Source organism: Scatophagus argus, chromosome 11 (assembly GCF_020382885.2).
Source record: "Scatophagus argus isolate fScaArg1 chromosome 11, fScaArg1.pri, whole genome shotgun sequence".
Taxonomy (NCBI): Eukaryota; Metazoa; Chordata; class Actinopteri; family Scatophagidae; genus Scatophagus; species Scatophagus argus.
The window spans coordinates 11167853-11195257 of NC_058503.1; the positions used below are offsets into that span (position 1 = coordinate 11167853).

General features: G+C 40.4%; 1 protein-coding gene across 4 annotated transcripts in view; it reads right to left on the reverse strand.

Moving 5' to 3' along the window:
* Positions 1-123: 123 nt before the first annotated feature.
* Positions 124-27405, reverse strand: part of uggt2 (UDP-glucose glycoprotein glucosyltransferase 2) — a 37096-nt gene continuing 9814 nt past the window's right edge. For 3 of the 4 annotated variants that reach the window (XM_046403742.1, XM_046403743.1, XM_046403745.1), the window contains 20 exons: positions 26456-26550; positions 25213-25419; positions 23237-23368; positions 22474-22604; positions 21979-22074; positions 21382-21484; positions 20516-20595; positions 18461-18650; positions 18178-18336; positions 17131-17216; positions 14714-14798; positions 13889-13971; positions 8403-8504; positions 8192-8276; positions 7313-7495; positions 6991-7151; positions 4281-4395; positions 4064-4180; positions 3302-3467; positions 124-3170 (listed from right to left, as the gene is read on the reverse strand). In XM_046403742.1, the coding sequence (XP_046259698.1) occupies positions 3145-3170; positions 3302-3467; positions 4064-4180; positions 4281-4395; positions 6991-7151; positions 7313-7495; positions 8192-8276; positions 8403-8504; positions 13889-13971; positions 14714-14798; positions 17131-17216; positions 18178-18336; positions 18461-18650; positions 20516-20595; positions 21382-21484; positions 21979-22074; positions 22474-22604; positions 23237-23368; positions 25213-25419; positions 26456-26550 (2402 nt within the window). In that variant the 3' untranslated portion in view covers positions 124-3144. The remainder of the gene's footprint in view (positions 3171-3301; positions 3468-4063; positions 4181-4280; positions 4396-6990; positions 7152-7312; positions 7496-8191; positions 8277-8402; positions 8505-13888; positions 13972-14713; positions 14799-17130; positions 17217-18177; positions 18337-18460; positions 18651-20515; positions 20596-21381; positions 21485-21978; positions 22075-22473; positions 22605-23236; positions 23369-25212; positions 25420-26455; positions 26551-27405) is intronic. The other variant, XM_046403744.1, reaches the window with a different exon arrangement.

Here is a 27405-nt window from a genome sequence, read left to right on the forward strand (position 1 = left end):
TAGTGAGGGTAAAATTACAGTGTAAGAAAATCCCTTCAATGAGACCTTTCAATGCATGAATCACATATCCACAGACCACACTACAGCGACAATAGGATTCACAAACAGCTTTTCTAATGAAGGTTTTGTTGCAAAGATTTATTTTTTTCCCACCATATAGTAATATAAACATGTCTCTTTGACACAGCACAGTGAAAGATAGGTGTCCTGAGAGCAAACTTCCTGCACCCACTTTTAATAGCTTTTAAGACATAAAAACACTACTTTTGACTTCAGTTGAACACCCATCTTATTCCTGAGACAAAAACACTGGTCCACTGTGGAATTCAGATAATTTCCTTCTGAAACTTGAATACAAGGAAGGTGGATGTGTGTGTGTGTGTGTGTGTGTGTGAGATGTAAACATAATGGAAAAATAAGTTAAAATCCTATTTTCTATCCAAAGACTACAACATTTAGTGTGCAAATGAGGACTATCTGATCCATAACTTATAAAGTCTAGCCTGGTCTGCTGAACCAAAGTCATTATGGAGCTCCCATGACTTTGCAGACAGACCGGTCGCAAACCTATATCTTTCAGTAACTGTTGCTATGCCTGTCAAGCTCTCCAGTACTTGGAACTGTTGGTTCCAGGACCTACTTTTCAGAGAACTTAAAGGTTCCTCTGGGCTGGTATTTTTAGATGGCCTTTTCACTACCATCCAAAGACAAGGAGATTGATTGTCTTTGGCCTGATTGTCCATCTGTCCTATGCTTTCTTCTCTAACTCCATGTTGATGTGTCTAAGCACGATGAACAAAAAAAAAACAAGACCCACCAATTAAGGAACTTAAAGAACCTCAGGGGTGAGAGCAGACAAAGCAGTCAATTAAAACCATGTTTCTCATTTCTCATCGATGGCTGTCAAAATAGAAATGATAATTGTCCCTTGCAGATTTTGATCTGATGTAGTGCAACAGCATTTAGTTACAGTTAATAGTAGGGGTGTATAATTAATGACGGGAATGAGGATGTATGGCCAGAAAATTTGCATTAATGCGTGAAAGTGCCCTTTCCTGCAATATAGAGCTGTTGCACTTTCATTATAAAGGTCGTCTCAAAGGCTCTGCCAGTATGCCTGTTGCTGACAACACAATACTGAGAACAAGTTAAGAATGAAACTCAGCCATTGGTGTGCTGTTTGTACGCTTATGTATTACAGTCCATGACTTATTTGACATGAAATGGTTGCAAGTTTGTTCCGCAAAGATAATGGTTTGGGTTAAAATAAGAATGTTTATCATGCAAGGGAAGTATGTAAGTAGCAGCAAATACCAATGACTGGATATTAAGATATGTCAATGGTAAGTACAAGTCGACCCCTCACAATCAAGGAGTTAAGTAATATGCCTCTTGCCTTTGGAAATAACGCTGTATGCAGTTTTTTTTTTTTTTTTTGCAGTATGTTAAGAAGCTAGCTAGCCTGGTGGGGGCACACTTGCAGCTTATAATAGAGCAGATAAATTTAAGTTTAATCCTTTTAAGTTTTAAGTTATCTTTGATTCCATTTAACTTTAATTTTAATCCATTCCTTACACTTTTGCTCTTATTTTTTCGAAGAGACACAACTCTCCTCTTGACAAGTACTGTTCTTATTATGACCCCAAGCACACCCATGGATGAAGGGCACACCACTTGGGAAATCCAAACTTTCCTTCCGTGTCTTTTATCAAAATTGCTGTTTGGGGGGGGGGGGGGTTGGCTAGCAGTAAAGTGTCTAGTTGTTCTAAGTGACAGAACAAAAGTTGGAGGGACACTGGGGGGACATTGGGCCTCAATCTTAGGTTCAATGTTTATTTAACAAAACAAAACAAAAAAAAAGCAAGACCCTCCCCAGCCTTGTTTTTGTCATCCCTTTCCGTGAAAATGAAAAATGCATCCTTCTAGAAGGATCTCAAAACAAACATCATTAATGACAAACCGGTTCTCACAGCCACCAAGAACCACAAACAACAAATAGCCTAAACATAAATATAACTTCTATCGGACGACGATGTTGCCTGAGATCAGGTGTCTGACTGTCCATCATATTGAAACCAATTAGGCCACATGAATTTGAGCCACAAAACCAGAAACATAAACCAGGTGTGTCTGGAACAGCAGCTGAGAGAAGCATAGCTCTCTGTGTCCTGGTCACAGTTCGACTTGACTGCAACATACGATAAAGAGTGTGTTTGAAGTTTCTGGACTGAAGTAAACGTGTGCAGGACTGATGGTATTTGTAATGTAATATCCTAAATTTGTATGAATTTTACTTAAGTTATAATTTTGCAACAACTTTACAGGATAGTGGAGAAGTGATGAGCTCCTTAGTGAATATGTTCCACCAGTAATAACTAACAGGGTCTGCATGTATTTTGTATTTTTTTCCAACAGAAATTAGCTACTTGATTGATGACGATGAGGAAAGTATTGCACATAAAATGCACTTTCATGATCAATGAGAGCCAGTTTTCTGGTGTAACTTGTTGATCTCCTTTTTTATATAATAAAACCTGGGCAGGAAGGCTACGTACAAATGCAACAACTTGACAGCAAGTTGTGAAATCGTGAAAGCACGAATAGCTCTACGCCAGTCACGACTTTGGTTTGAGCATGTCAGTCAATGCATAGTCAGATTAAAAACGTCCACATCCATCAGCTTGTTGAGGAGTTGTACAAAAATTATTAATTAAACTTTCAAATTAGATTCTTAGATATGTGCCTTTTCCATTTGATTCTTTGCATACATCATCAGTGCATAAATATATTCCCTCTACTTATTCTCAAACATGCACTTAAAAGAGTGCTTTGACTGATTTCCCATTTACTCTTTATGTGTTTACTTCATGCTCCGCTAACCACATACTAACCGAGACCTGTCTGTAGTACTGACAGCACACCCCAAGTTCACAGTTGGCAGCTAACACTCACATCGCGTGTTATTTGTAAGACGTATTGACTGCAGAAGCAGATATGGCATCTGAAAATATAACATCCCTCTCCGTCTGAGGATGTAACAGTCTATGGCTATGTTTAGATGGAATTGTCTGTGTTCAAGATTCACAGGTGGCCTGAATGCAGAAGGAACTGCCTCCTTCCTCTTCAGCATGGTGCTGGCAGCCACTAAAGTTCATCACGCTGGTTGTCTACTGTGCAGGGGGGGGAGAAGGGGGTGGGTGTGTGAGAGAGACAGAGGGAGGGAGAGACAAAAATTTGCCTGAGAAAAAGCTTGATCATACATGAGAAGAAGAGACGTCAGTTTATCTTAAAAAATGTTAACCTTTTTTATGTTGTGAAGGAGAGGGAGTCTGTCTTTGTGTTTCTGTGTCTTCTTGTTCCAGCACCCGTCTCAGTAGCTGCTTTATTTCGTTGTCGTATTCGACCCACTCAGGCACGATCCTCGCTGCGGCGCTTAGCTTGGGCTCCTTGGTCTTTGGGTTATTGCACTGCAGCGGAAAAGCAGACAAAACACATCACTCACGCCCCCCCTGTGCCACTTTCTCCCAACAAGTCATATTGCCATTCCCAGCACTGTCTGTGGCAGGCATTTCAACCTAATTTGATTTCCAATTCTGTTAAAAGGACATTAGCCCATGTCTTATGTCTGAATTACCAAGTGGTGTCCTATACCACAATGAGACAATGCTTCTTATTCTAGTCTACTGGAGCCCATCCAGTAATTTTCTAAATCAGTTTAGGAGACTACAGGATTGCTCCTCAGTTGTCTCCTAAATGCCAAGTGCCTCACGGACATTCATGACTGGGAATGTGGCCCTGCTTTTCAGTGCTGCAGCAGCTCACTATTTTAACCAACAAAGCTGAAAAGTTGTTGTAGCAAAGTAGTATAAAAATACTTTTTCAATTAACAGCATTTTGTCAACACACAAAAGGAGGATTAAAATAAAGAATACAGAAGGGATTCATGGATATGAATAAAAGGCACAATTGGATTTGATGATGTATTATTTAGTGATTCCCAAGTTAGCCAGTTAACTTTCCCCACATTACTGTACTAATTAGTACTAACTGCTCTGGGACTCACCAGGTCTATAGTCTTAGCTGTGACTTTGGAAGTGTCATCACACCACGTCTCACACCACAGCCACTCCTGGGGAAGAGACTTAATGGCCACCTGGTGAATCATGTTGTTAGGGAGGTCCTAAAAGTATCATAAAACAAAATATTAAAGTGTGTTAAAAAAAAAAATACAATACATCAATGAAGTGAATAAGGTACTGAAAGAACTCTGAGAAACATACCTGGTCCAGGTTGGACAGACTGTTGGGGTCTTGGCTCAGGGCTTGGTATTGACCTCGTAATCTGTCCCCGGCTGCAATCTTCCGAAATTTCTTTAAATCTACTACATAGAGAGCGCTGGTTGAAATACAGGAGAGAGAGACGACAGAGAAAGCAGGTGTGAGAAAACCGTTTCCTGAAAGCGAAAGCTCATGGGAATGACATCAAAAAAATAAAATGATGACTCAATAAAGGGAAATACCTCAGGCACATACAGATAATTGTACCTAACACAGAATGTTAATAAACCCAACACTGTGGAGTTTCACTGAAATCTGCCAGAGGATATTCAAAGCCTCATGGGCTCACTGACCGTGGAGAGCTGAGCAGCACACTGGCATCCAATCAAACCACTGTGGTTTTCTGACTTTTCCTTTCTTATGTCCTCATCAGCCAGTACTAAAGTGGAGGGATTTTGTTCTCTGTGTTCAGCCATCGCCTGCCACCTGATTAACCATCACACTGACAGAGGGAGAACTCAGTGCCACACGCCTGGTTGAACTTTTTATTTCATACCTATTGCTTGATTTAATATGCACCCTGGCTGTACGAAAAAAGTCTCATCCGAAAACATAGCCACCAGGATTGTAGATATAATTAGTGAGGTCCAATCACCATGGAAACTGGACGAACACAGTACAGTGTTTCAGAATTTGTCCCTCTTTGTAATGCAGCCACATTAAGAAGTTTATTGAGAAAATTCAAAATGGTGCATAATCTAATATGATTTGATTTCCCCTTGAATCTGGGAAAATTAATTTTGACTAGTGTTAACTCTAGCTCAAAACTCTATCACTTCTATTTACCGTAATTTCCGGACTATTGAGCGCACCTGAATATAAGCTGCACCCACCCACATGGTATACTGTATGTGTAACAGTATAACTAGTACATTTAACAGCAAACCCATGAGCAGAGTACATAGAAAAGTAAAATACATTCACAGTAACACCTCCCTCATACATCCAATCCTATAAAGTTAGACAACAACATTTACAACAACACAGTAATTAATTACAAAAACAAAAGCCAGTCCTGTGCAAGACAATAAATCACAGCAATGCAATGCAAAGGAAGAGATACAAAAAAACCAAGAAGTACTGATCCATAAAGCTTCTTTCATAAATAACAATGTGATACATGTCAAGGAGAATTTGACTGACAGTTAGTCAGTCCTGTGAGCAAGATGTTTCTAATCTGTGGTACACGATTTAAAAAAGATTCCATATTTGGCTACATTTATTTTGCATTATTTATATCATTATTTACATTTATATTTTGTGGGAAGATTAAGTTAATTTCTGCAAAAACGAGATGAAAAAAAATAATTTGAATACAGGCTTAGTATAATACTAGAGATAATGTCAGAATTAACTGAGTTTATTATGCTGATTTGGTCTTTTCAATAGTTTCTATGGCAAAAGAGCACAGCTTTTCATTACACGCTGAGAGAGAGTGATTACTCATTCTTTCTTTTAACAGGAAATCCTTACATGGTGTGAAGACACCATGATGCTTAAGGATGGAAATTTGGTCATTATAAAACTCTGAATTTAAAGAAAAAAGTGTGATGAAGATTTCCCATTTATACAGTCTGAATCTGACAAGGCGACAAACTATTTTCTGGTAAGAGATCATCGATCGTCCTGATCTGTTTATTGTACCAGTGTACCAACTTAGTGCCCTCTAGACACGGTAAAAATTCAACATTTCCTATTATATGGATCACTGTGCTGGAGTACAGCAACAACTGTGCCATGACTTGTCCAGTTATGAAACAAAACATTATGTAATAATAGGCAATGCAAGCCCCTCATTATTTGGGTTATTGCAGTACTGTAAAGCTCAGTCTTGCCTTTTTCCCTTTCCATATGAATCTGGATAAAATTCCATCAATCTCTATCCCTGTTTTCCATATGAAGTGATATCACCTAAATTGGATAAAGAATTTGTGGTAATATATTCATTGTAATTAGGCTAATCCTGCTCATCCAAGAGAAAGGAAGCCTGGCCCAGCATTCTAAGGCTGCCAACACAGCTTTTAAGACGGGGATCATACTTAATTTATACGGTTCACATACATAAGGGGAAGTATTTATGCACAGGTAAGATAAAGCATCTGGAGATAGAAATGCAATGGAAATGTTTTAAAACCAACAGTGTTCCTGTAAAAGCCAAGAGGCATCAGTTCAGTATTTTCCAGGTTTGTACTATAACCTGAAAAGCATTCAGCATTTTGTATAACCTTTAGGAGAGCATGTATGGAGGTTACTGGGCTACAAAGAGCAAGATATCGCCAACTTTCTTAAGATATTTTCATTTATACTGTCAGAGCAGGGTGAGATTTTAAAACCATGTGACAGTTTTAGCTTTCTGTTGAACAGTTCCTCTTCCTTTTCTCATATTTGTGACTTGAGAAGGGCTCATATCCACACACTATGTCCTGAATGCTAATATGTTGAATTGCATGGATTTATTCTGCCATCTATCTTGCCAGAGGTAGTTACCTTCATTTTCTTGAAAAATTAAAATAGAGTGAAAGATATTAAGGAGGGGATTACAATGTTATTATAGAGTGTATATGGCATCAGGCAAAATATCAGACATCCTTGCCAGGCATACAAAACAGTTTGTAGTGCTATATTCCACTTGGCAGTTTTTAAGGGAGTATACCTGATGTGGTATTTCCTGTGTCCTAGATGTGAGGCCCAATAGCCGGTTTTCCAGAAACGATAGCCTTCCATCTCTCTGCGGCTATCACAAAATGGAGTGTAGCCGTAAGGAGCACCCTCAAGGTCTAAATCCCTCAGCTCCTTCAGATCAGCCCGAACTATCTGTGAGAAAGAGGGAGAATGAGTACAGGGAGGAGTGACTACATTTGAGTGGTGTTAAAAATCTCATCCCAGCTTCACACCAGATTTGGGACTGGTACAGACAAGTCTGTCTTCACACTTACACATAGCTCTCTCCTATGTCATTTCAATCTGATACTTACCTGGTCAGCATCCACAAAGATGATCTTGTCCACAGCCAAAGGGAACAGAACATCCAGGAAGAGGATCTTATATCCCCAGATTATGCGCTGCTTTTCAGTCTGCTGGTGGAGCCAACGGGGCCACTTGTACTGTACCAGTTCATACTGAAAGCCATACGACTCTGCCATGTAAGAGATGGTCTCCTAACCACACCAAAAACAAACACCAAAGGTTAAATAAATCAAACAGAAAGTGCAAAGTTTTTGAGTTACTAAACATTTAAGAAATGTTCAAAGTCATCAAACAGAAAGGTGAAAGCCTACACGGTGGGATATTTGGATTGGTGTATTGTGGACACCTGTACGTGGTACGTACGTACGTGGTACCGTACTACAGACTAGAGAGAATGGCCTAATTGAGGTCCATAAAGTGTTCGGTGGCTGTGTTACAAACAAAAAAATGCATATAAGGCTCAGGCTATTACAGATATGCATGTGTTTGGATACTGGGACTCGCTTGACATAAAATGCCTGTTAACCAAATCATAACGCCAGAATGAAGCCATCAGTGATGTAATACATAGTGTAAGACGTATGGACATCCCGTGTAAACTTGTACTCACTAAAAGGCATCATTAGCATATAAAATGCAAACTGTTTTCCTTCAGACCCTTCATGCCATTTTTTGCAACTTATCACGTGACACAAGGGACTCTTAGTGTAGACTTACCACCATAAACATCTTAGATTAAACACAGAGAATCACAAAGGAGAGAACTTTGCAAAGATTTTTTGTTTCTTGTTTGATATACTTAAATCACAGAAGAACTGGAAACAGGTTATTCTGAACAAGAAAGGATGCTTCTATGCTTGCATGAAGTCATGAAGTTGAAGGAATACCTTGAAAGAGGGGGAGAGATAATTCTTGAGGAACCAGAACTTGACAGGTGTTTTGGTATGCCGAAGGACGGACAACATCATTATTCTGAAACAGTCAGACAGAGTGAAGAATCAGCTTGTGGATCAGGGCTGAAAAGGAAAGTATTGCATAAGGCCTGAAAGGTATCGTAAGCATGTGGATAAGTGTGTTTGTGATGCAATAGTAACCTACCTCAAAAAGCGCTCATACAGATGGCCCGATGCTACAGAAAATATGTTTAGAACATCCTCTTTCTTCTCTGCATCACCCTTCTTGGAGCCACCACCTGTGATGCTGTAAATGACACCATAATACCTGAGTCTCTTGTGCTTTGATTGATGCATGTTTTTCATAGTGACAGTAAATCAGAACTAAGCCACTAGCCACCATGCTTCAGCAGAGCCAGGAGTAATAACACTTACAACAGCCAGCAGAAAACACTTTCAAACAAACCATGCAAACAGATATGTTTAATTTTAATGAAATAATAATAATAAGAGAAATGGCAATGATTTGGAAAGTCATGATTTTGATGTGATCTTACCAGCAGTTTGGTTAGATTCCTGCACTGTTTAAAATTTAAGTTTAAGTTTTATTGGCTAACAGTAGAGATGAAAACCATCAGGACCATTTTGCTGCAGAGTGCAATTTTGCCACACACTTTTTTGTTGTTTTTGTGGTCACATGGATGTGCCCCACCAGGAATGAATGGGGTATAACTTGCAAAAGATGCAACGTCAAACATTATATGTATTTATTGTATAAACAACATTACAAGGAGCAATGTATTGTTGTAAAATCAATGACTAAACATGAAAGCACAAATGCTTTTTTTCGGTCACTTCTGCAGGTCTCTCTCTCTCTCAGGTCTGTCTCTCTCTCTCTTTTTTTTTTTTTTTTTTTAAAACAAACCTATGAGTGAATATTTGGACGAATTCAGTTTAGACCAATGCAAAAACAATGTTTATACTTGAAAACTAGCAAGAATTAGTCTGTTTAAGCCTCTATGTGGATGCATAATTCAACCAAGACATTTATGAATAGTCATGATTCTGCTCTAGCACTTCATATTGCAATTAAAAATGCAATGCTTCAGGCACCGTCTCCCCAGACCCTTAGACACGGCAGCTGTTGCCTTGGTAACCTGGTATTGTTAACTGAAGATACACAGACAGAATTGGCGACAACAGGTCATCCTGAGGGAGTTAAGTTGTCTGAGGTGATTTGTCAACATTGTTTAAATAAACTGCTACTGAACTGTTTGTGTGTCCTGGGGGATATTACAAACTAGCGCTGCACCAGTTAGGTAATGTATTGATTGGTTGACTGTTAGAAAATGTATAGACCCAAAATTTGATAAAGTTTAACTGAAATTTGCTAGTTCCAGGTTCTCACATGTGAGGACATGCTATAATAACATTTTAAAAAAGGGATAATACTGGTGTGCTTCCAAAACTAATCAAAGAGATGAAAATAGCACAGAACACGGGTGCAAAGTACACATCTGTCATGATCCAAAGACCATGTAAGCACACAACATGAAAAGTGGTTAATTATGGAGTCTCTCCTTCCACTCTGTTGTTTTCTGAGCCACCTAAATACCAAACCAGCAAGCAAGAAAAAAACCCTCACTGTGCCTTAGGAAAGATAAATAGCCTGAAGCGTCAGAATGCTGTGCCTATCAAATCAGTCCATTATCTTTCAGACTGCATCTCATGACTGAAGTTAAGTAAGTCTGAGTTAGTTGCAAGTTACCAACTACATTAGCTAAAATGTTTGGTTTTTTTGGTTTTGTTTTCTTTTTACATTGAGACACCATCACAGCACCAGGACACTCTCTTCTCTGCACCTCTGAACTCGGCAACATACCCTAACTGCTACCGAGGAACAGTGGCTCATGATGCAAGGCACATTTAGCGGACAGAAATCAGGACCTGTGCTGGAGGGTAGATGTGTCTGCAGTAAAACTGTGTGTCCTTGTCTGCAACAGACTGTTGATGAGTGAAGGAGTGTCTCTCCCTCACTCAATCACAACCACAGCCTCGGCCCCGAGGCTCCAGGAAGACAACCAGTGAGTGAGAGCGAGGTGTGAAGGGATGGAAGGGAGCATACCGTCTCTGCATGTCCTCTAAAACCAGCTCTAACACACCCTATCAAGAAACTGACTGGTAAACAAGTCACATCCGAACACAAAGTCCATGATGGCCCAGGATGTTGCACAAATTTTGTTTGCATTTCAGAGTTCTTTGTAGTCTGTACACACTTACTGCGTTTCTCTCCCTGCTCTGAACCAAACCACAGCTCTACTCTCTCTCTCTCATGTTAAGCAGTTGGCTTCTAGGGAGTCACCACACATATGTAGAGTCTGGGGACACCGACTGCCTGCCATGACTAAGCTAACCATTATGACGGGCCTCCAGCACTTCAGTGGGGTCCCCCAGATAAGCAGCTTAAGAGGGTCAGGTGAGAGCCCATTTGGCTGACTCACTCGAGATAATCTGGACCTCTGGTATGATCAGCAAAGTAAATCCTGAGCAGTGGACTAACCAGACAAAACTCTACTTGCAATTTTACTCCATCTCTGTAGATTAAACATCAAGAGGTATTCTAAGCTTTCCTTCATGTTCCTCCCATCCAGAGACAGAGACAGAAAGTCCAAAAGAAAGAAATCATGAAACAAAGCATGTAAGACAGAAAGCAGGAAACAAAAAAAAAAACAAAACATTTATTTTCACTAAGATTCTTGCCCTATAGTGATAAATCTCTCCTTAAAGATGAGAATGTCTGCAACAAGTCTATCACTTAGGATTACTGATGCTTGCTGATGCACGGATCTGCCTCACTAATTCTTCAGAGGCGTCAGATCAATGCGTGGCCTTCAGCCCAGCCCTTTACAACAAATCCCTCAAAGCATTCTGAGGTTACAAATGAGGCAATGGGCGCAAAGACATCTCAAACCAATAAAATTTGGTCAGATCACTGGTTAAGGTCCACATAGTGGTTTGCTGAAATATTCAGACTGAGCAGTCACTTCAAAATTTGTTTTTCTGGGAGTATGACTCTGAGTCCAGTGAAAAATATCTCTGCAAACAAGCAAGAAATAAAAAAAAAAAATCAACATTTTGTGTCATCTGATTATCAGATTAAAAAAAAAACTGCTGAAAGCCAGCAAACTCCACGTGGTCTTTTCATTTGTCATCACTTCCAAACTTCCAAGCTGAGAGCACCTGCCTTCACTGTTAATAGGACAGGATGAGACTGTAATGGCTGGACTCTCAAGAGCACATTTATTTAAGATGGTCTAGTTGGACAAAGATTGGACGAAGATGGGATATATGGTTAGAGTTATTTTGCCCAACATAAGTGGCTTGAGATTTATGTGTCCTTGTTTTGAAATGAGGACACACCGGAAAAATAAGCACTCTCTCCAAATGCGGTTGGATTTTAGATTCATCCATCACAGACACTTAAGGAGCAGTTATGTCTCTTGAAACATTATTAAACCTTTTTTTAACCTATCTTTACTTTCATTACGTAAATGCAAGCATGCCATGGGAAATGGTCTTAAGATTACATTCAATTATAGATCTATTCACACATCTATCTAACCACTTTGAGCTTCTTATCTGGTCCTAGTCACAGTACAGGCAGGGTTGGCCAAATGCTGTTCTCCTGAGTGAAGCCTTAGAGCTCCTAATAGCAGATGCCAAAGCCAGGAGGGATTTGTAATCCCTTCAGCTTGTTTTGGGTCTGCTTCAGGGTGTCCTCTCAGTTGGACAAGCTTAGAATACCTCTGCAGGAAATGTCCAGCAAGCATCCTGACCAGACAGTCAAACCACCCAAATTAGCATCTTTCAACATGAAAGATCAGCGATTCTACTCAAAGCTCCTCAGCTCGTCCCAGAGGATGAGCCCACCAAGAGCATGCTTAAATTACACAAGAACCGACTGACTTGCAGCAACAGCCAGTCAACATGCAATATAATGAGACACCACACACACACAATTGCAGACATTTGATGCCCTTACTGCAACGTTATTTGGCTTCCCTACAGTTTCTGACTGCAACACTACTGTTGTAAATACAAATCCCTGGTTTCTGTAACACTGTCAGACATAAAGTATGTGCTACATACAAACAAAATTCTGCAGAGTCTTGAAAACTTCCACTTTCAAGTAAACACGCAAGCGCAGATATTTTTGGCCATGTGGAAGTCAACATTTGATCAGCTATTACTCAGAACATGCCAGGAGCTTGCCAAGCTACCAAGCCGGACATGAAACCCTCTCCTCCTGGCGATCCAAAACTGCTAAGATAGCAGAGTTGGCACTAACCGTCACCCGGCCAGAGCTCCGAGAAGAGTTATCGAGCTACTCTGCTAACTGAACCAACCTGCAGTTACAGTTAGCACCATTTAAAGGTTACTTTCTGGAAACTCTTTAAATTACGGTGAGCTCAGATAAGGCAGCCGGAGGGCATCAGAGGGAGAGCCAAAAACCATTTTCTCCACAAAATATGATCGTAAAGCTTTATTGCACTGAGATCCTACACACTCACTCAAGTTACATAGTGCAGAAATGAGCAATAGAGGGGTGGAGTCGCTAGCACAGAGACCATTCACCCTATTACAAGTCCATGTACCATCAAAATAATTTAGCAGCTGTTTTATAAAACAGATTGTTACATAATGTCGCCTTAGGTGACACATATATACTGGATAAGCAAACTCTCAAGACCCCTCCAGTACTGCTGCAAGAGTACAGAGTTGGTGCACTGTTCCATGACGAGGACGGAGTCTGCCCTGCCCCTACTGAATCAATCAAAATAATTCAACAGTTTCCAGTTCCTTGGCAATGCTGGAGAGCGCATTTAGCCAACACACAAGTCCAACAACAAAACAACACTCTGGTTCACATCTGGCAGGCTATTCCTCCCAGTCACACCCCAAAGAGCTTAACAGTATGAGAGGTCCTCCAGCCCCCTCTAAGTGGTGCTTTCTCCAGGGCCTCAAAATCTGAATTCAAAATAGTTCTAAAGGTTTATGTATGGTGCTGCACGGTATGTCTACAGCACATTATGTTTGTCGAGACGGCTTTATGAACTTGCACTAAGCAGGAGAACACACAGGTTATACAGGTCGCATCACTGGAATAATTAAACAAACACAAAAGAAATCATGAAAATACTTGGCATCTGCACAGTATTATCATATTCTCATTCATTACAAAACTCAGGAGAGTAACGCAGCATTTAAAAGCAACCAGTAGACACTGCATGCTAATGAGTATGGCAAAGAAGTTTCAGCGGTTAATGGCTTGCAGCAACACTGCCTACCTTTCCTCAAAAGTGCTCCAAACACTTCACACAGCGAGCATTAAGTGAGAAGACAGGATCACACAGTTAGGAAGAGTGAGGGGGGGAGGGGCACACAAATGCACACACACACATACCTACAGAAGCACATATTTTTTGCAAGACTAGATCTTACAGCATAATATCGCAGTCTGGGTCGAGGGGAGGAATAAGATCTCCTGAAACCGTAACGTATATTTGACAAACAGAAGGCAAATCCTATCAGTATGAGTTCACAGTTGTTACTGGCACTCAGCTTAAGGAGGGACTGTAAACCTGCTAAAACCAATCATATTTTACGTGTACGTGAGAATGGATTACACACCTTGCTATGGAGTCCCATATGCCTTTGCTTTCACTATTTTCACTTAACAGATCTTCATTGATCTTCTCTGCCTTTTTCTGCACCTGTAACAGAGCGATTTGCGACATTACACAAAGGATGCTGATTTGTTAACTTATTATTGAGACTTGTCTCATTTTAAGGAGGAGACCCAGGGACATAATGTGGCGTTACATTGCAGGGGTTAAGAAAATTGCAAAAAAAAAAAAAAGGCCAAAGACACAGGCCAAAGAGGCAAAGGTCATATTTTTTTTTTTATGAGAAGTAGAAAAGAATCAACAATAGAGAGTCCTGTGTTGGGTTAGTTCACAATGAGACAAGTCAGACAATGTTCTGTTCAGTGTGTATTCAACAACACACTTCAGATGCCAATGAGAGAACTAATAGGTTCATTACCGGACGGAAATATTTCTTTTATTCCCCTCCGGCGATCAATAAAGTATTATCTGAACTTAGTACTGAGACTAAAAAAGTACAATCAGAAGCCAGATAAGACCACAAATCCAGGTAAAGTTAGTATGGGCAAAATCAGTTCCAAGAGGGAGAATGTCAACATTTTCCTATTATGTAAATGGTTGGTAAAAAAATCTAAATAAACAATAATAATAATAATAATAATAATAATAATAATAATAATAATAATAATAATAATAATAAATCAAAACTGGTAGACTTGGAGGGTTGGGATCCTGCAACCCTGATGTAAAAATCAATCCAATTTTTGACCTGCTTTAGAGTGATTTTCAGTACATTGTATAAAGTCCAGTGAAATCTGCTACGTAACAAATATCCAAAAACCACACTCACCCTGACTTTGATGATCTTACTATGGAAACTGTTCAGCACAACTATTACATCATCAGCATCTGCAGGGGAGTCGGCTCCATCATGCCTGAAAAAGGGGACAGAGAGTGAAAAGTGAGGGACAATGGATCCACAGCTGATTATTCAAACACGGGTGAAGCCCCACTTGGAGACTGAACCCTATAAACTAGCTAGAGAATAAAACATATCAATAGTTACAAATTACATCATTTACAAAGTAATGACAGCAATTCAATACAACCCCAAAGCATGGTCATCACCATCTTTCTTAAACATTTTAGTTGTGACTAAGCGGATTAATATGTAACCTACACACACGTAGAGGCAGGCATACTCATGAGCTTATAGTCTTTATATGAAATCTCAAATATATACTACAGACTTGAAAGTTGTAAAATGTAAATAAAGTAAAAAATTATTTCTGGCCAATCTTGTTTTCAGAATATAGACAAATAATTTTTAGAAATGAGTTGTACAGTAGCTGTACTATCATATAAGTTTAAATTCATGTTGTTTTTAGTTTTTATTATGTCAAGAATATATTTTTTCTTTTATATTCTATACATAAATTGCTGTTGCAAACAGTTACCTCACCAGTTATTAAAATGACTATATAATGTATATACTATATAAAAGCATTTACAAAGCAACCTATCAGTCTGACTCAGATTGGTTCACATGTTTTGGCCACTGCAACAGTGCAAGGAGAATTTACAGTACATGCTCCTCTCATAAAGGAAACAACAGAGAGACAGCCAGCGAGAGCATACATTTAAAAGTGGACACTGGGACAGCTGCCAGGGTCACACTCAGACCAGATTCATTACCCTCAATCATCGTTAAGACCTCACCATTATTTTATCTATTGCTACTTCCCAGCCATGCTGTATATACTGTTAGATTTAATGGCAGAGTCTGTACAGTATTGATTGCGTAACACTGGCCTTTCACTGTAATTGTTTCAGGACTGATTTGCCCAGTGCAGAATGTGTTTTGGCAGGCGAGATCTGCAGGGTCTGATGATGAAACATCAGAGAGCAACCTTCAGGAAGAGATGAGCCATAGGCCAGGATGCACAGCAAGCCATTATGACCCCAGTGCTTACTAAAGGCAAAAAACTAACCTTATCACTATGATAAATGCCCCCTCCTCATTGGGCTAAAAGTGCCCTCCCCCTCACCACATTGCTAAAATGCTGCTTGTGTTGTGCCCCTCTCTGCTGTCACTGTTGCAATTCAGCCTTTAGGGCTTCTGTTAGAAAGCACCAGAGATCAATCTGTATCCCTGCTCTGAGGAGAGGAGAGATGGCCATCTCATTCATCGCTGTCAGGGCAAAGCGCAGTGGCAACACAGCACAGGGTGGAAGAGGAAAAACGCAGGCTCGGGGACCAGAGAGCACAGACACTCCCACTAGACTCTGATCGGCCACCTAACCAGAGCAGAGCGCCGCTAACCACAAGAATAATGACACTGCCAAGGTGAAAAATGACATCACCTCTTAGCTTCACCTGGAGGATTGGGGAATAAATCTTGGTTGTCTGATATGATTCCAGAGGAACCAGGGGCCGTATGTGTCCTAAATCTTATGTGAGGATAGCCAGAGAGGACAATATCTGTGATTGTAGGGACATCTAGTATGATGCACTACAGCTGCCCATGCAGACTCGCATACATGGTTGGGATTTGAGACATTATTGCAACTTGACAATGAGGAATTACACTTCTTTGTTATGTCAAGTAGAAATTAAACGTGAAGTTAGATCATATTCCTTTCAAAGTTAACAGCTGATCTGTTTTAGATAAAAATAAAAAGTACCGCAGTGGAGTCTAATTAAAGTGAAACCGCAGTATTAACAGAATACAAGGTAAGGAAAACTGCCTTTTGCTCGAAAATGCATCAAATCAACCACTGCACAATGCTATTTCTATTCGTCCGGGGAAATTAGACAACGCCAACACACTTTGTCAAGTATATACAGCCTTTGACACCTACGCCGTCCCAACTAAAACACATTCTACTGCTGATATTTTGCAGTCTGAGGTGGATGGCGTGGCAGGTGACCAGCTGAATCATCTCTCCGCTCTGTCTTCTCTTTAATAGCACCCCTTTCCTCCTACTTGCCTCTCTCCCCTCTGTGGTGAGCAGAACTCCCTGCACTCATCAAAACCTTGAGCTGCTACAGTGTCAGCAGCTCTCCACGTTACCATAGTGATGGGTTTCATAGCTACCAGTACGAAATGGAGAGGTAGCTGAAAACAACCTTGATGTTGAGCTACTGATGAAGCGGCCTAATTAGCACCATCACGTTTCTCTTCATAATATAAATGTCTGTAAGGGATGAGACGGAAAAGACTACAATGGCTTTAACATAAATCTGCAGACACTGTTGAATACTCACGTGAGAATCTGATAGATATCCTCTGATCTCCCTTTACGTAATCGCAGGATCCAGGCACCAGGATTGGCTTTAAGCTGGAAATATCCCTGTTGTGTTTGAAACAGCAAAAGTATTTACTCTAAGATTGCAGTGCACACTTGTTTTCTCAATTCTGGGACCAAATAGTCCTTACTGCTGTAGTTAAATTTCAGATGAAATGGCATTTTGAGAGCTTTCAGCTCAGAGTGTCCATTATCCGTTAATTGCTGCTTTTTTTCAACAGACAAATCTGTTGAAGTCATATTTATTTATTTCATATTTAAAACTCTTCAGTCACTACGTCTGCTGAAAATAATTCCTGTCTGTTCACATCAGACATGAAGCATTGTTTTTGTGTGGCATGAAAATACACAAAGTCAGTGCAAAGTATATTAGGCAAGTTGGAAATATTACATTATTAAGTTATGAATAACTTACATGAGCACTGCATGTAATAGTCCACCTTTCACCTTCTCACTCTGTTTCTCAGATACACACATTGTTGGTTTGTGTGTGAGAGAGACAGAAGAAAAGAGGGACAGAGTCTTAATGAAGGGTACTTGTTTTGCAGCTAATGCATAAAGCTGAGAGCTTGCAGGTTGAGTCGGGTTCAGTGAATAGTGCATATTTTTGTGGGTCGGGTGGTGTGGATTGGCTGGTGAGCACTGGTATTAAAAAAGCTAAACAAAAAATACACATTCACAGTTTGCAAGATCCTGAAATGGAGCGGAGGAGATGAGAACACCAGCACCAGCTCTTTCTAATGGAAACTCTGACTTAGCTTCTGCATTGTGACATATTTCAAAGTGAAGCAGGACAGGTACAGCTAGTAGGTCCTTGCTTAGCTAAGATTTCTTTTTTTGTATGTTTGTTTATATTGTTAAATAGGTGCATAAAATGTCTACGGAACTGATCTAATTAAAAAGGCATTTCTCATTTCATCCGGACTTTAGCTACTATGATATCCATGCCATCTATGCAAGAAAACTGTCCTGGTAACTCTAGTATTGGGTACAAAAGGCTGCTGACCAGGTTAGCCATGACAATAGTGTCATACATGAGCGGGTCTCGACTCATGCCCAGGGTAAACTGCAGTCCGCGGGGAGGTTGGCCAGTCGACAGGTCGAAGCAGTGGCCCTCCAGCAAGAGGTGCTCCAGCTCATACTCTGCTGTCACAACCCCGCTCACCTAAAGTAAAATCACAAATTACAAAAGAATCAAATTGAGGCTGATTCACAGAAAGAATCTCAGCCCCAAATAAGGAGTGAGAATGATAAGACTGCTGGTAATATTGACTAAGGAGCTAAGATACCTCCTGCAAATGGATGTTATCCAAGTCATGGGGGCTGCGGACAGCCTGCACCATCCAGCTCTCTGGTGTGATCATATTAAGGGTGAGAAGAGGAGACTCAGGGAGCTCTGTGAAGCGGGCAACTGGTCCTGGAGCCACTGTGTCGTTGGCCAAGAAGGTCACATCTGACTCCAAGACAAAACGGTAAAAGCTGGAAAGACAAACAGAGATCATATTTTAAGTGCTTGCTCATCAGATGCAAATTAGCATTGTATCTTACAACTGAGTAGCGAATTGAAAGCCATAAAATGGTGGCTATATCCTGCAGGACTTTTTGCGAATTGGACTGAGTCAACAATTCCATTCAGCAAATGCACTGCAATCCACAGTGAGCAAGAACATGATAACTTGTTGTGCAATAATCCTCTTTCTAGAACAGGAGAGATGCGCTCTGTTGTGACAGCTGGGTATATACAATCTCTTCAAAGTGAGGAATCTAATACTATTACTTGTCAGTGTTCCTTCTCAGCCAATAACAAAAATATGTGTGGCAGTGTGTACACAAGAAATGTTCCTTCTCTCTATTATTCCTCAGAGGTGTCACAGACGCTAGCTCCAGGCTAATCTTTATGCTAATTGCTTTTCTTCAGTGTGCCCTCTGACATCGAGGAGTCATAATGAGTGTAGGTAACGTGGCAGATTATAACCATTACCAAAGCTAATTCTTTGTCTTTAAAATGCTTTCTTATCTTCAAAGGCACGTGGCCACATTTCTTATTCACAGGGAGATTTCAAGGAGGTTCACTCCCGCCACATCTGTTGTGCGGACCAGAACGGAGAAGTTACAAAGGGGCTGTTGACTCCAGGGTGAGATGGAAGCCACTTCCACAACACAGATAAGTGATGAAGAAAAGTAGCTGAAGTTAAGGAGGAAGAAACCCAGTACACAAGGGGAAAAATCTGATTGCTCTGTTTGTAGAATGGTCAATTCTCCGCAAGAAGAAAAGTGAGAGAAAGAAGATGAGCAGCCCTGTGGTCTCCGTTGCCTTCTTACCACTATGAGAAATATCCCAGACAATGAAATGAACCAGCTGACTGCGAAAAGGATTTGTGCACTGACAGTAGTGTCTAGGGGCGCGATATCGGATTACCAAGTTTATGGCTCTACAAAAAACATCAAGTGGGGAAGCTGTAACTTTTTAGTTAAAAAACTCCTCTGCTGTTATAAACTGATCATCAACCCCTGAGAAAGCTCCACTGTAGCATATTTTAATTACATTTCTCCAGTCATTTAAAGAGGTCATTAATTCCCCAAAGTGGAAGCTTCTGATGGTTCTTCAAAATCAGTGACTCAACAAGTATTATCTTGCCAGCAGTGCGGAATTTCAACTTTATCTGTCTGCTGCCCAGTGGTTGAATGTGAAGATGGTACTTTAAGAAAGCAACCTGCAACACAATCACACAGGCTAATAACATGGAAAGTTATTAGCCTTTGCACTGGACTAGTGGACCAGCCTGCAGCAGCTTGACTGCAGACTTAGGCTTATTTATTTCTCATGTGAAGATATGACATATCCATTTGAGTAATTTTTATTTAATGTTAATTTAATCAGAGGTCAATAAATGCCACACTGGAAATCATCCCTGCAAATTTCTGTCCTTTGGCATTGAGGAGAAAAAAAAAGTATTTCCTGTACACTACCATATGACTCTACCCATTATGGAACAATTTTAAAAAAAGAAAACACTCCAAATTATATAATAACTAATGTTCACTCAGTGGTGTGAATGTTAATATGTTAATGCACAATTTCAACCTTTCACTTGTTTTGATTTTTATTTTTGTTGCTTTTACTGTATGGTTTGAACCATAACAGTGCAAGCTGTAAGCAATTTGCCCAGAGATGCAAGGGGAGGCCCAAAGCAATAAGGTGGTGTTATTAAGCAGATTGCATCTGTGCAGTATAATCTTACAAAGGAAAGGAGCGAGGCAGAGATGCTAAGTCTGCAGCGGTCAGAGGATACACAAAACAAGCCAAACAAGAAAATTTAATTACTGCTGGAGCTAGAGCTTACCTCTTGAGGGGCATCTCGGACAACTTGGCCCTGCAATTCATAAACACCTGGAGTCTCACATTGACCACTTGACTGAGCACCTGCAGGAGTCACAGAAAGAGAGACCCAGTTAGAAACCAGAAGGCAAGTAGAGTCCAGCCTAACATAGTGGTAAAAGTCACACATAAGGCTCTCACTGAAGACTGATGGCTGCTTTGAGCTTCACTGCCCCATTACGCTAACTACACTGAACTTCAAAAGGATCTCAAATGACAAAGCATATAGTCTTACATAGCATCTTTCACATTTTAACAGTGGTCAAAAAATAATGCGCCAGCGGTTATAAGCACACTGAGTTAAATCCCTTAGCTCAGTGTGCTAGCATCAGCATCACAGTTTCTACTGCATACTGAAGGACACTACAGGAAGGTGTACACCGCAAACAATAGCTACTCGAGGTGGCTGTCTGTAAAGGCACGGTAAGTCATATTTTCATATTCACCCAAGTCAAATTGTTAACCACAGCAAGCCTCCAACAAGATGCGGCAGACAGCTGATGGGATTCAGTGAAACTAAGCCCACCAAGGAACCGGTTTCTAAAAACATATTCTATTTAAAGAATAAATAAGCATACTTGTTTTAACTCACAAAGAGCTTCATTCAGTCAATAAATGCCTCTAATGTGCTACAAGGTGCAGAATCTTAAACAATGTGCAGAAAGGAATAATGGACCATTCCATCATAACATCTTGTCAGGATCGAAAAAGGAAAAATCCTTGAAATAACTGAAATTTTTTTTTGGCAAGCTTTGTGTTTGTGTACTGGCGTCCTTGTAATGACTCGGTGGAGAAGAGAGGAGAAGAATATGAGAGAAGACTATAACTTACAATCAGCAGAGTGGACATCTTCTGTGCCTCCCTAGTGAGGGGGTCAATGATGGCCACAACATCATAGAACACCTCGTTTTCACGTGGAGAGAGATGGAGCACGCTGAGGAGATTGAGAAACGCAAGGTTATACAATCCTTACTCAGCAGAAATCAAGAGATTCTGCTTTCTGGACTGCTTGAAATGAAAGCTTAGCAATTTTCAGATCCATTATAACTAAGGATGTGACCCATCAGTGGACTAGCAGTTTAAAAACTTTGCTAGCCAGCACCAGAAATACTAGTCACAAACAAATTATTCTATTAATGTACATTTAGGAGCCATTTCACTCCACGTCACACTGGTCCAGTGTCACCTTAATGCTTTGGGTCACTTTCAATACTGGTCCACCCTTTCACTCAGGGGACAAGAAATATATATATATATATATTTACAGCTACATTGGCATTGCTGCATTAGTGAATCGTTTGGTTTCCTGTTCAAATGCTAGAAAAATTAGTAATTAGGAAAATCCCTTATTATAACGAAATGAATGAGTTAACACTTCCTTCTAAGATTAACAGGACAGTGAGCAGAGGAGAAGAAAATGTTGCTCACCTGTGGCTGTCTTTGATAAAGTGGACATCCCTCCTGACTTCGCCTTTGGGTGCTGCAGTTAAGAGGGCGTCAACTTTCATAACTAAATCACTGCCGCTAAAGGGAAAGAGGTGTAGCAGGGTCAGCCCATCATTTATTAATGCTACGTGTTATGGGAGATGTCAAACAGAGCTCTCATAATGTGATGTCAAGCTGTTAACAAGGTAGCCTCATGAATCAGTTAACATTACCTTCAAACTGACAAACTGACATTTTCATCCTTACAGAACACTGAATAAAGCACGTGTTCAAGATTTTTTCATTTAAGAGGACCATTTGTCTATAAAACCTCAAGACTGAAGTGAGACAAAGAGAAAAGTGTTGAAAGTTAAAAACTATTTCACTTTATAACAGCTATTCTCGTTATCCTGCTAAAATGCTTAACACAGACAGGTAAAGAAAGATGAAAGAGGCATTTTTTTCTCTTGCATAACAATGCAGAAAATACAAACATACTGCTTTGGCTTTATCCCCATCTGTTTAACTTTGGCTTTGACTTTCTCTGCAGAACCGCTCAGTGTAATCTTCTCCAGCAAATGGAAATCCTCCACAGTGAATTCATCCTGTTCTTCAAACGGACCAAGTATCTGACATGAGAAAAAGAAATGCAGTGAGAACACAACTTTTCCAAGTCTCATCTCTGCACGTATTATTTACTGTTTGCCATGTGGGTGTAAAATGTAATGTGATTGTAACACTGTTGTATCCATTTAAAGTCATGGTATTCAGTGACTTTTTTTTCCCTTTCTATTTTGGGAGTAGAGTCTGGCCACTGCAGCAGAGGAATGTAAAATGATATTAATTGTAAGTGCCATCTCCGAGGTTGGCCTCTTCGTTCGTGGCTGTCAGCATCACTGCTGCTGAGACATCAGTCATCAGCTCTGTGTACACGTGCAGTCAGCACATACAGAGACACACACGTACACATACACACACACACACAGTGCAGTTTTTGCCACCTGTGACCTTTGAAAGACAGTCATGCTGATTTGACAGTGCTAAGGAAGCACTCTGAAAACACAAGAGGGAAAATCATCTGTAGAGCAGCAGCTTAGAGGATCCTGCTTCATTGCACCAAACAACAACAGCAACATTCAACCACTGCTTTACCGTCGTGACAACTTAATGCGGTCTATTCAACTTTGCAGAAAATCTATGGATGAGCATTCTGAAGTAACCGAGGAGATGCTAGCTGACCTGTGTTGAGTTCTTCACTCACCCTCCCATTGCTGATCACTGCTCGCTGTCCAGGACTCAGTTTCAGGACGTCTCGACAAAACAGCCGCTGACTACGGATAAAATCCACTTCCATTGTGTTGAACTTTTTCTCAAAGGCATCCTCGTCCATTCCCTAGAGCAGCATAACAAAAGTTTGTTTAGGTAAGACAAATTGATTGCATTATTGGCTCACACATTTCTAAGAACTGTATGATGTACTGTGAGAGCCAATAGACTCACTCAAGGACCTTTCTGCCTTTACAGCCTGTTCAAAACAAAATCTGATGCACTGGCAGGAGGAATGATGTATGTGAGGTAAAAAGAGGTAAGAGAATTATTCACAATATTGTTGACGCCTGGCATCAGCACAATCACTGCAGCTTTCAGACATGAAATATTTCAGCCAGAGGACGAAATGCACATGTGCAAAAATTAGATTAATCAATTTGTAATTAATATAACAAACTCTTAATTAAGCCTCAGCCATTTTTGTCTATAACAAATTAGGTGTGGGTGTGTGGAAGGTTTGTGGAGTCAGGTTATTAGTTTCTCCAACATCTCTCCTCAGGAGAACAGGTGAAATACCAATAATGTCAGCACATTCCAGTCAGCAAGTCTGTCTAGCAGCCAATAATAAACTCATATCCCTTGACTCTGAGTCTCAATTCACAAAGCCACCACCTACCTATCTTTCTGTTGCTATTTCCAGCCTGTTCTCTCTCCCTGTTCTCTCTCCATTTTTTAAGGTTGGTAATTGAAGGGCAGTTTGTTATGGCTGGTCCCAAATGTTGCTTGTGCTGTATGACTTAGTCCCGATGGGAGAGATGGGAACTCTCCTGTCAGCTGATTCGTTGATTAGTGCCTTCTTATATGTAATGATGTGTGGGTGGATATTGCACACTACAGCATGGAGAACACTAGCAGCTGTAGACTGCTTACAGCAATAGAGTGATGGTCAGGCTTGGCTGAACACACCAGGCTCACATAACCATGAACGGTGAGCAGGAACTTGGGCTATTCATTCAGGTCCCGGAGAGCAAGGTATCAACCAGCGGGTTTTAGCTAAAGAATCAGCATGTTGAGCCCTCCTCGTGCTGGCCCCTGTGACAGATCAAGTGGAACTGACAGTGAGTAGGTTGCTTGCGTTGGCATCCACAGGCTGTGGAGCATCATGCGCGCTCGAAAGGCATTCTGTTTGCTGATGTTCAGGAGAGGAATGAGAAGATGGGCTCATCAATCACCATTTTCCCCCGACTGTGCGCTTAAATCAAGAAAGCAGCGGCATACAAATCTCTTCAAGTGGCTACATCCAACCTTTGTTTTCCTTGCTTTTGCAGTCATGCTCTGCAGTTCTCCCTAAAATGTTCATACTTATGCCAGTGCTGACTAATATTCCTCCCATTTCGCAGAGATACATTTCACTGATACACCTTTGACTGACAATCAAAACTATTTTCTCGACACAACACATACTTTCTTCCTACATTATCTTTTAAGGCTGGATGATGTGATGTTATATATCATGGCAAGACAATATAGTTTTAGTATAGTTTAATATAGTTAAAGCTTTTTCATTACTTTTTATGTATAGGCAAGGATTCCTTTGATATCTGTGATTGTTAAAGTCCAATGCAGGCAATGCTGCAAATCAGTGAGCATGATGTTTAATGGCAGTGTTGGATTTTGTAGGGTTGTATGTGATGAAACTATACTTCCTGCATGGGTTAAGCCTACAACAGACATATCCATCTGGTAATTTTATATCAAAATGGTGAAAAATCAAATTTCATATCCCGATATAATCTGTATATCAATAAACAACAAAGCATTACCTAAAAGAACAACATCCAACAGAACCTAAAATGCTACCATTTGTTTAAAATACAAAAAAACAGATTTAAAAAAATAAATGTTAACAACAGATTATCTCTAAACTGACAGAAAAAACAAAACTACCTTCTTTAATCCCACCTTTACCTGAATCAGTAAGTCCTTCATCTTGGTCCCCTGCTGGAGGAGCTGGCTGCTCTCCTCTTTCAGGAGTTTTTGCACAAACTCTGCTGCAGCCTTATTCTTCTGGGTGAGGAGAGAGGCCCAGATAGCCCTGTACAGCACAGAGTTATCGTCGCTGGGCTTTCCAGTGGGGTTATCTATCACACCCACACGTACTCCAGGGCTGGCCTTCTGCTTACACACACACACACACATCCAGACAGCCGTGATATAATTCACAAAAATATAACACACTGTCATATTTCCAGAGACCATAGGTGTAACTGGTGAGAAGGTGTTGATTGCTTTTAAGTGTCAGTAAAGGTTTCCTTCAGCTTATTCTTTTCCGTGCCTGCTTGCTGTATCACACTTCATTCATGTGTAGTGCATCAATAAAAGATATTCTGTTTTAGAGGCATCTGTACAGATGATTGATGAGAGCACACACAGAAAATTCATTTTTAAGAGCATATTCACTTTGTTTCATGTCACAGGAGTTTTAAGGGCTTGTCGAAACAAAAGGTTGTCAATGTATTGCAATCTCGGCCAATGTGAAAAATATTACTGAGACAATAGTCCTATTCCTTCTAAGAATTTAAGGTTTGTGATACATTGCCAAGTCATTTTTTTGCACCAGCATACTAACTGATTTCACTGCACTACCAGGGTTCATTGTTAATTTTATTTTGCAAAGTGGGTCAGAAATCTACTTGCCCAAAACTCAATTTTTACTTGTCCGTATATCAACTGTTCTATTTATTAGTGGTTAAAAAATAACAAAAAAAACTAAAGTTAAACATCTTTTTCCGTCTAGTTGGAGTTACGCCCACATCCTCTAACACCACTTGGCTTGAGCTTCATCTCATAATTGTCTTTAACTGCCACATTTTCTCACCAGTGGCCGTAATCAGAACTGCACTGGTCACTTCAACAGAGATGAGGAAAAAGCAAAATGGCTCACTCATTGGGTACTTCCATCATCACTTCCAGACAAAACATTGTGTTACTTTTTTTAACCTCTTCCCTAATCATGGAAGTAAACTGCTAGATTTACTAGCCTCTGGTGGCATCTTAATTGCCCTGGCCAAGCAGGCAATCTCTACTGCTGAGCCCCCGACGAAAGATGAGTATTTATGTTTTTTTTGCAGATCATGCCTTCCCTTAAAGAACCTAAATAACAGGTTGAAAAGATGAGGAGAGAAGAATAAAGAGACCAGATAATACTCACCATATATTTCAGAGCACTGAGCAAAAGTTTTCTTCCAGAGATATTCTCAAAATCTGCAGCTATCCACATGGTCACAGTACTCATCCCATCTTCATCTAAGGTAAAAGACCAAGAACTCTTCAGTACTCTAAATACATATGGCACATAGCACACAGAATTTCAATTAAAGCATCACGCTAAGCTTCCTGACGTTTGTACAATAAACTGATACATAATGAAAGAGGAGGGCAAGTGTGTTTTTGAGCAGTTTCCTATCTTAACAACAACCACAATACCTGCCATTTAGCAAGATCTGCTAACCCTCTAAAAGGGTTAGCATATACTTATACACACCCTGACAGTTCAGTGAAAGTGAGAAAGAAAATGAGGCTCGGTCGTTACACTTAATGTCCAGGTGGTGTGTAAGAGGTGAGAGAGACTGAGACATCTGACAAGAGTTCAGTATATTAGTAGAACCCTGTCATAGTTAGATGCTCACCCCCCACACACACAAGTCAGTCAGTCAGTCAGAAAGGCAGGCAGTCAGCCAGTTGGCTAATCCACGGAGGGAGGATAGCAATCACCCTCCTCAGCCTCACTCAGACAGCTACACCCCAGCCTTGAGCAGTGAAATGCAGCTCTGACGACCATTAGGACTGTTGGCTCAAAGCCAGTCAGCTCAGACCCAGCAATTATCTTTCTGGAGGCGCTGTGTGTCTACTTTAACAAAGGTCAATTTCACACTTTCACAGATCAGTAAAGCAACGCAGGATTCGTTTTTGTTTGGATACTGCTCATTTCAGGGTTTTCAACAAGTAAATACAGGATGGTTGTTCCATTTTAGATGAGATGTACATGTCTGAGCAAGTGATTTAGACTGCTGTAAGTCACTGTGTTCCAGAAAATGAATGGCATCAACTGAAATTGTGTTAATTAGGAAACCAAGGCATAAAGTAATTAGTGACTCCTTA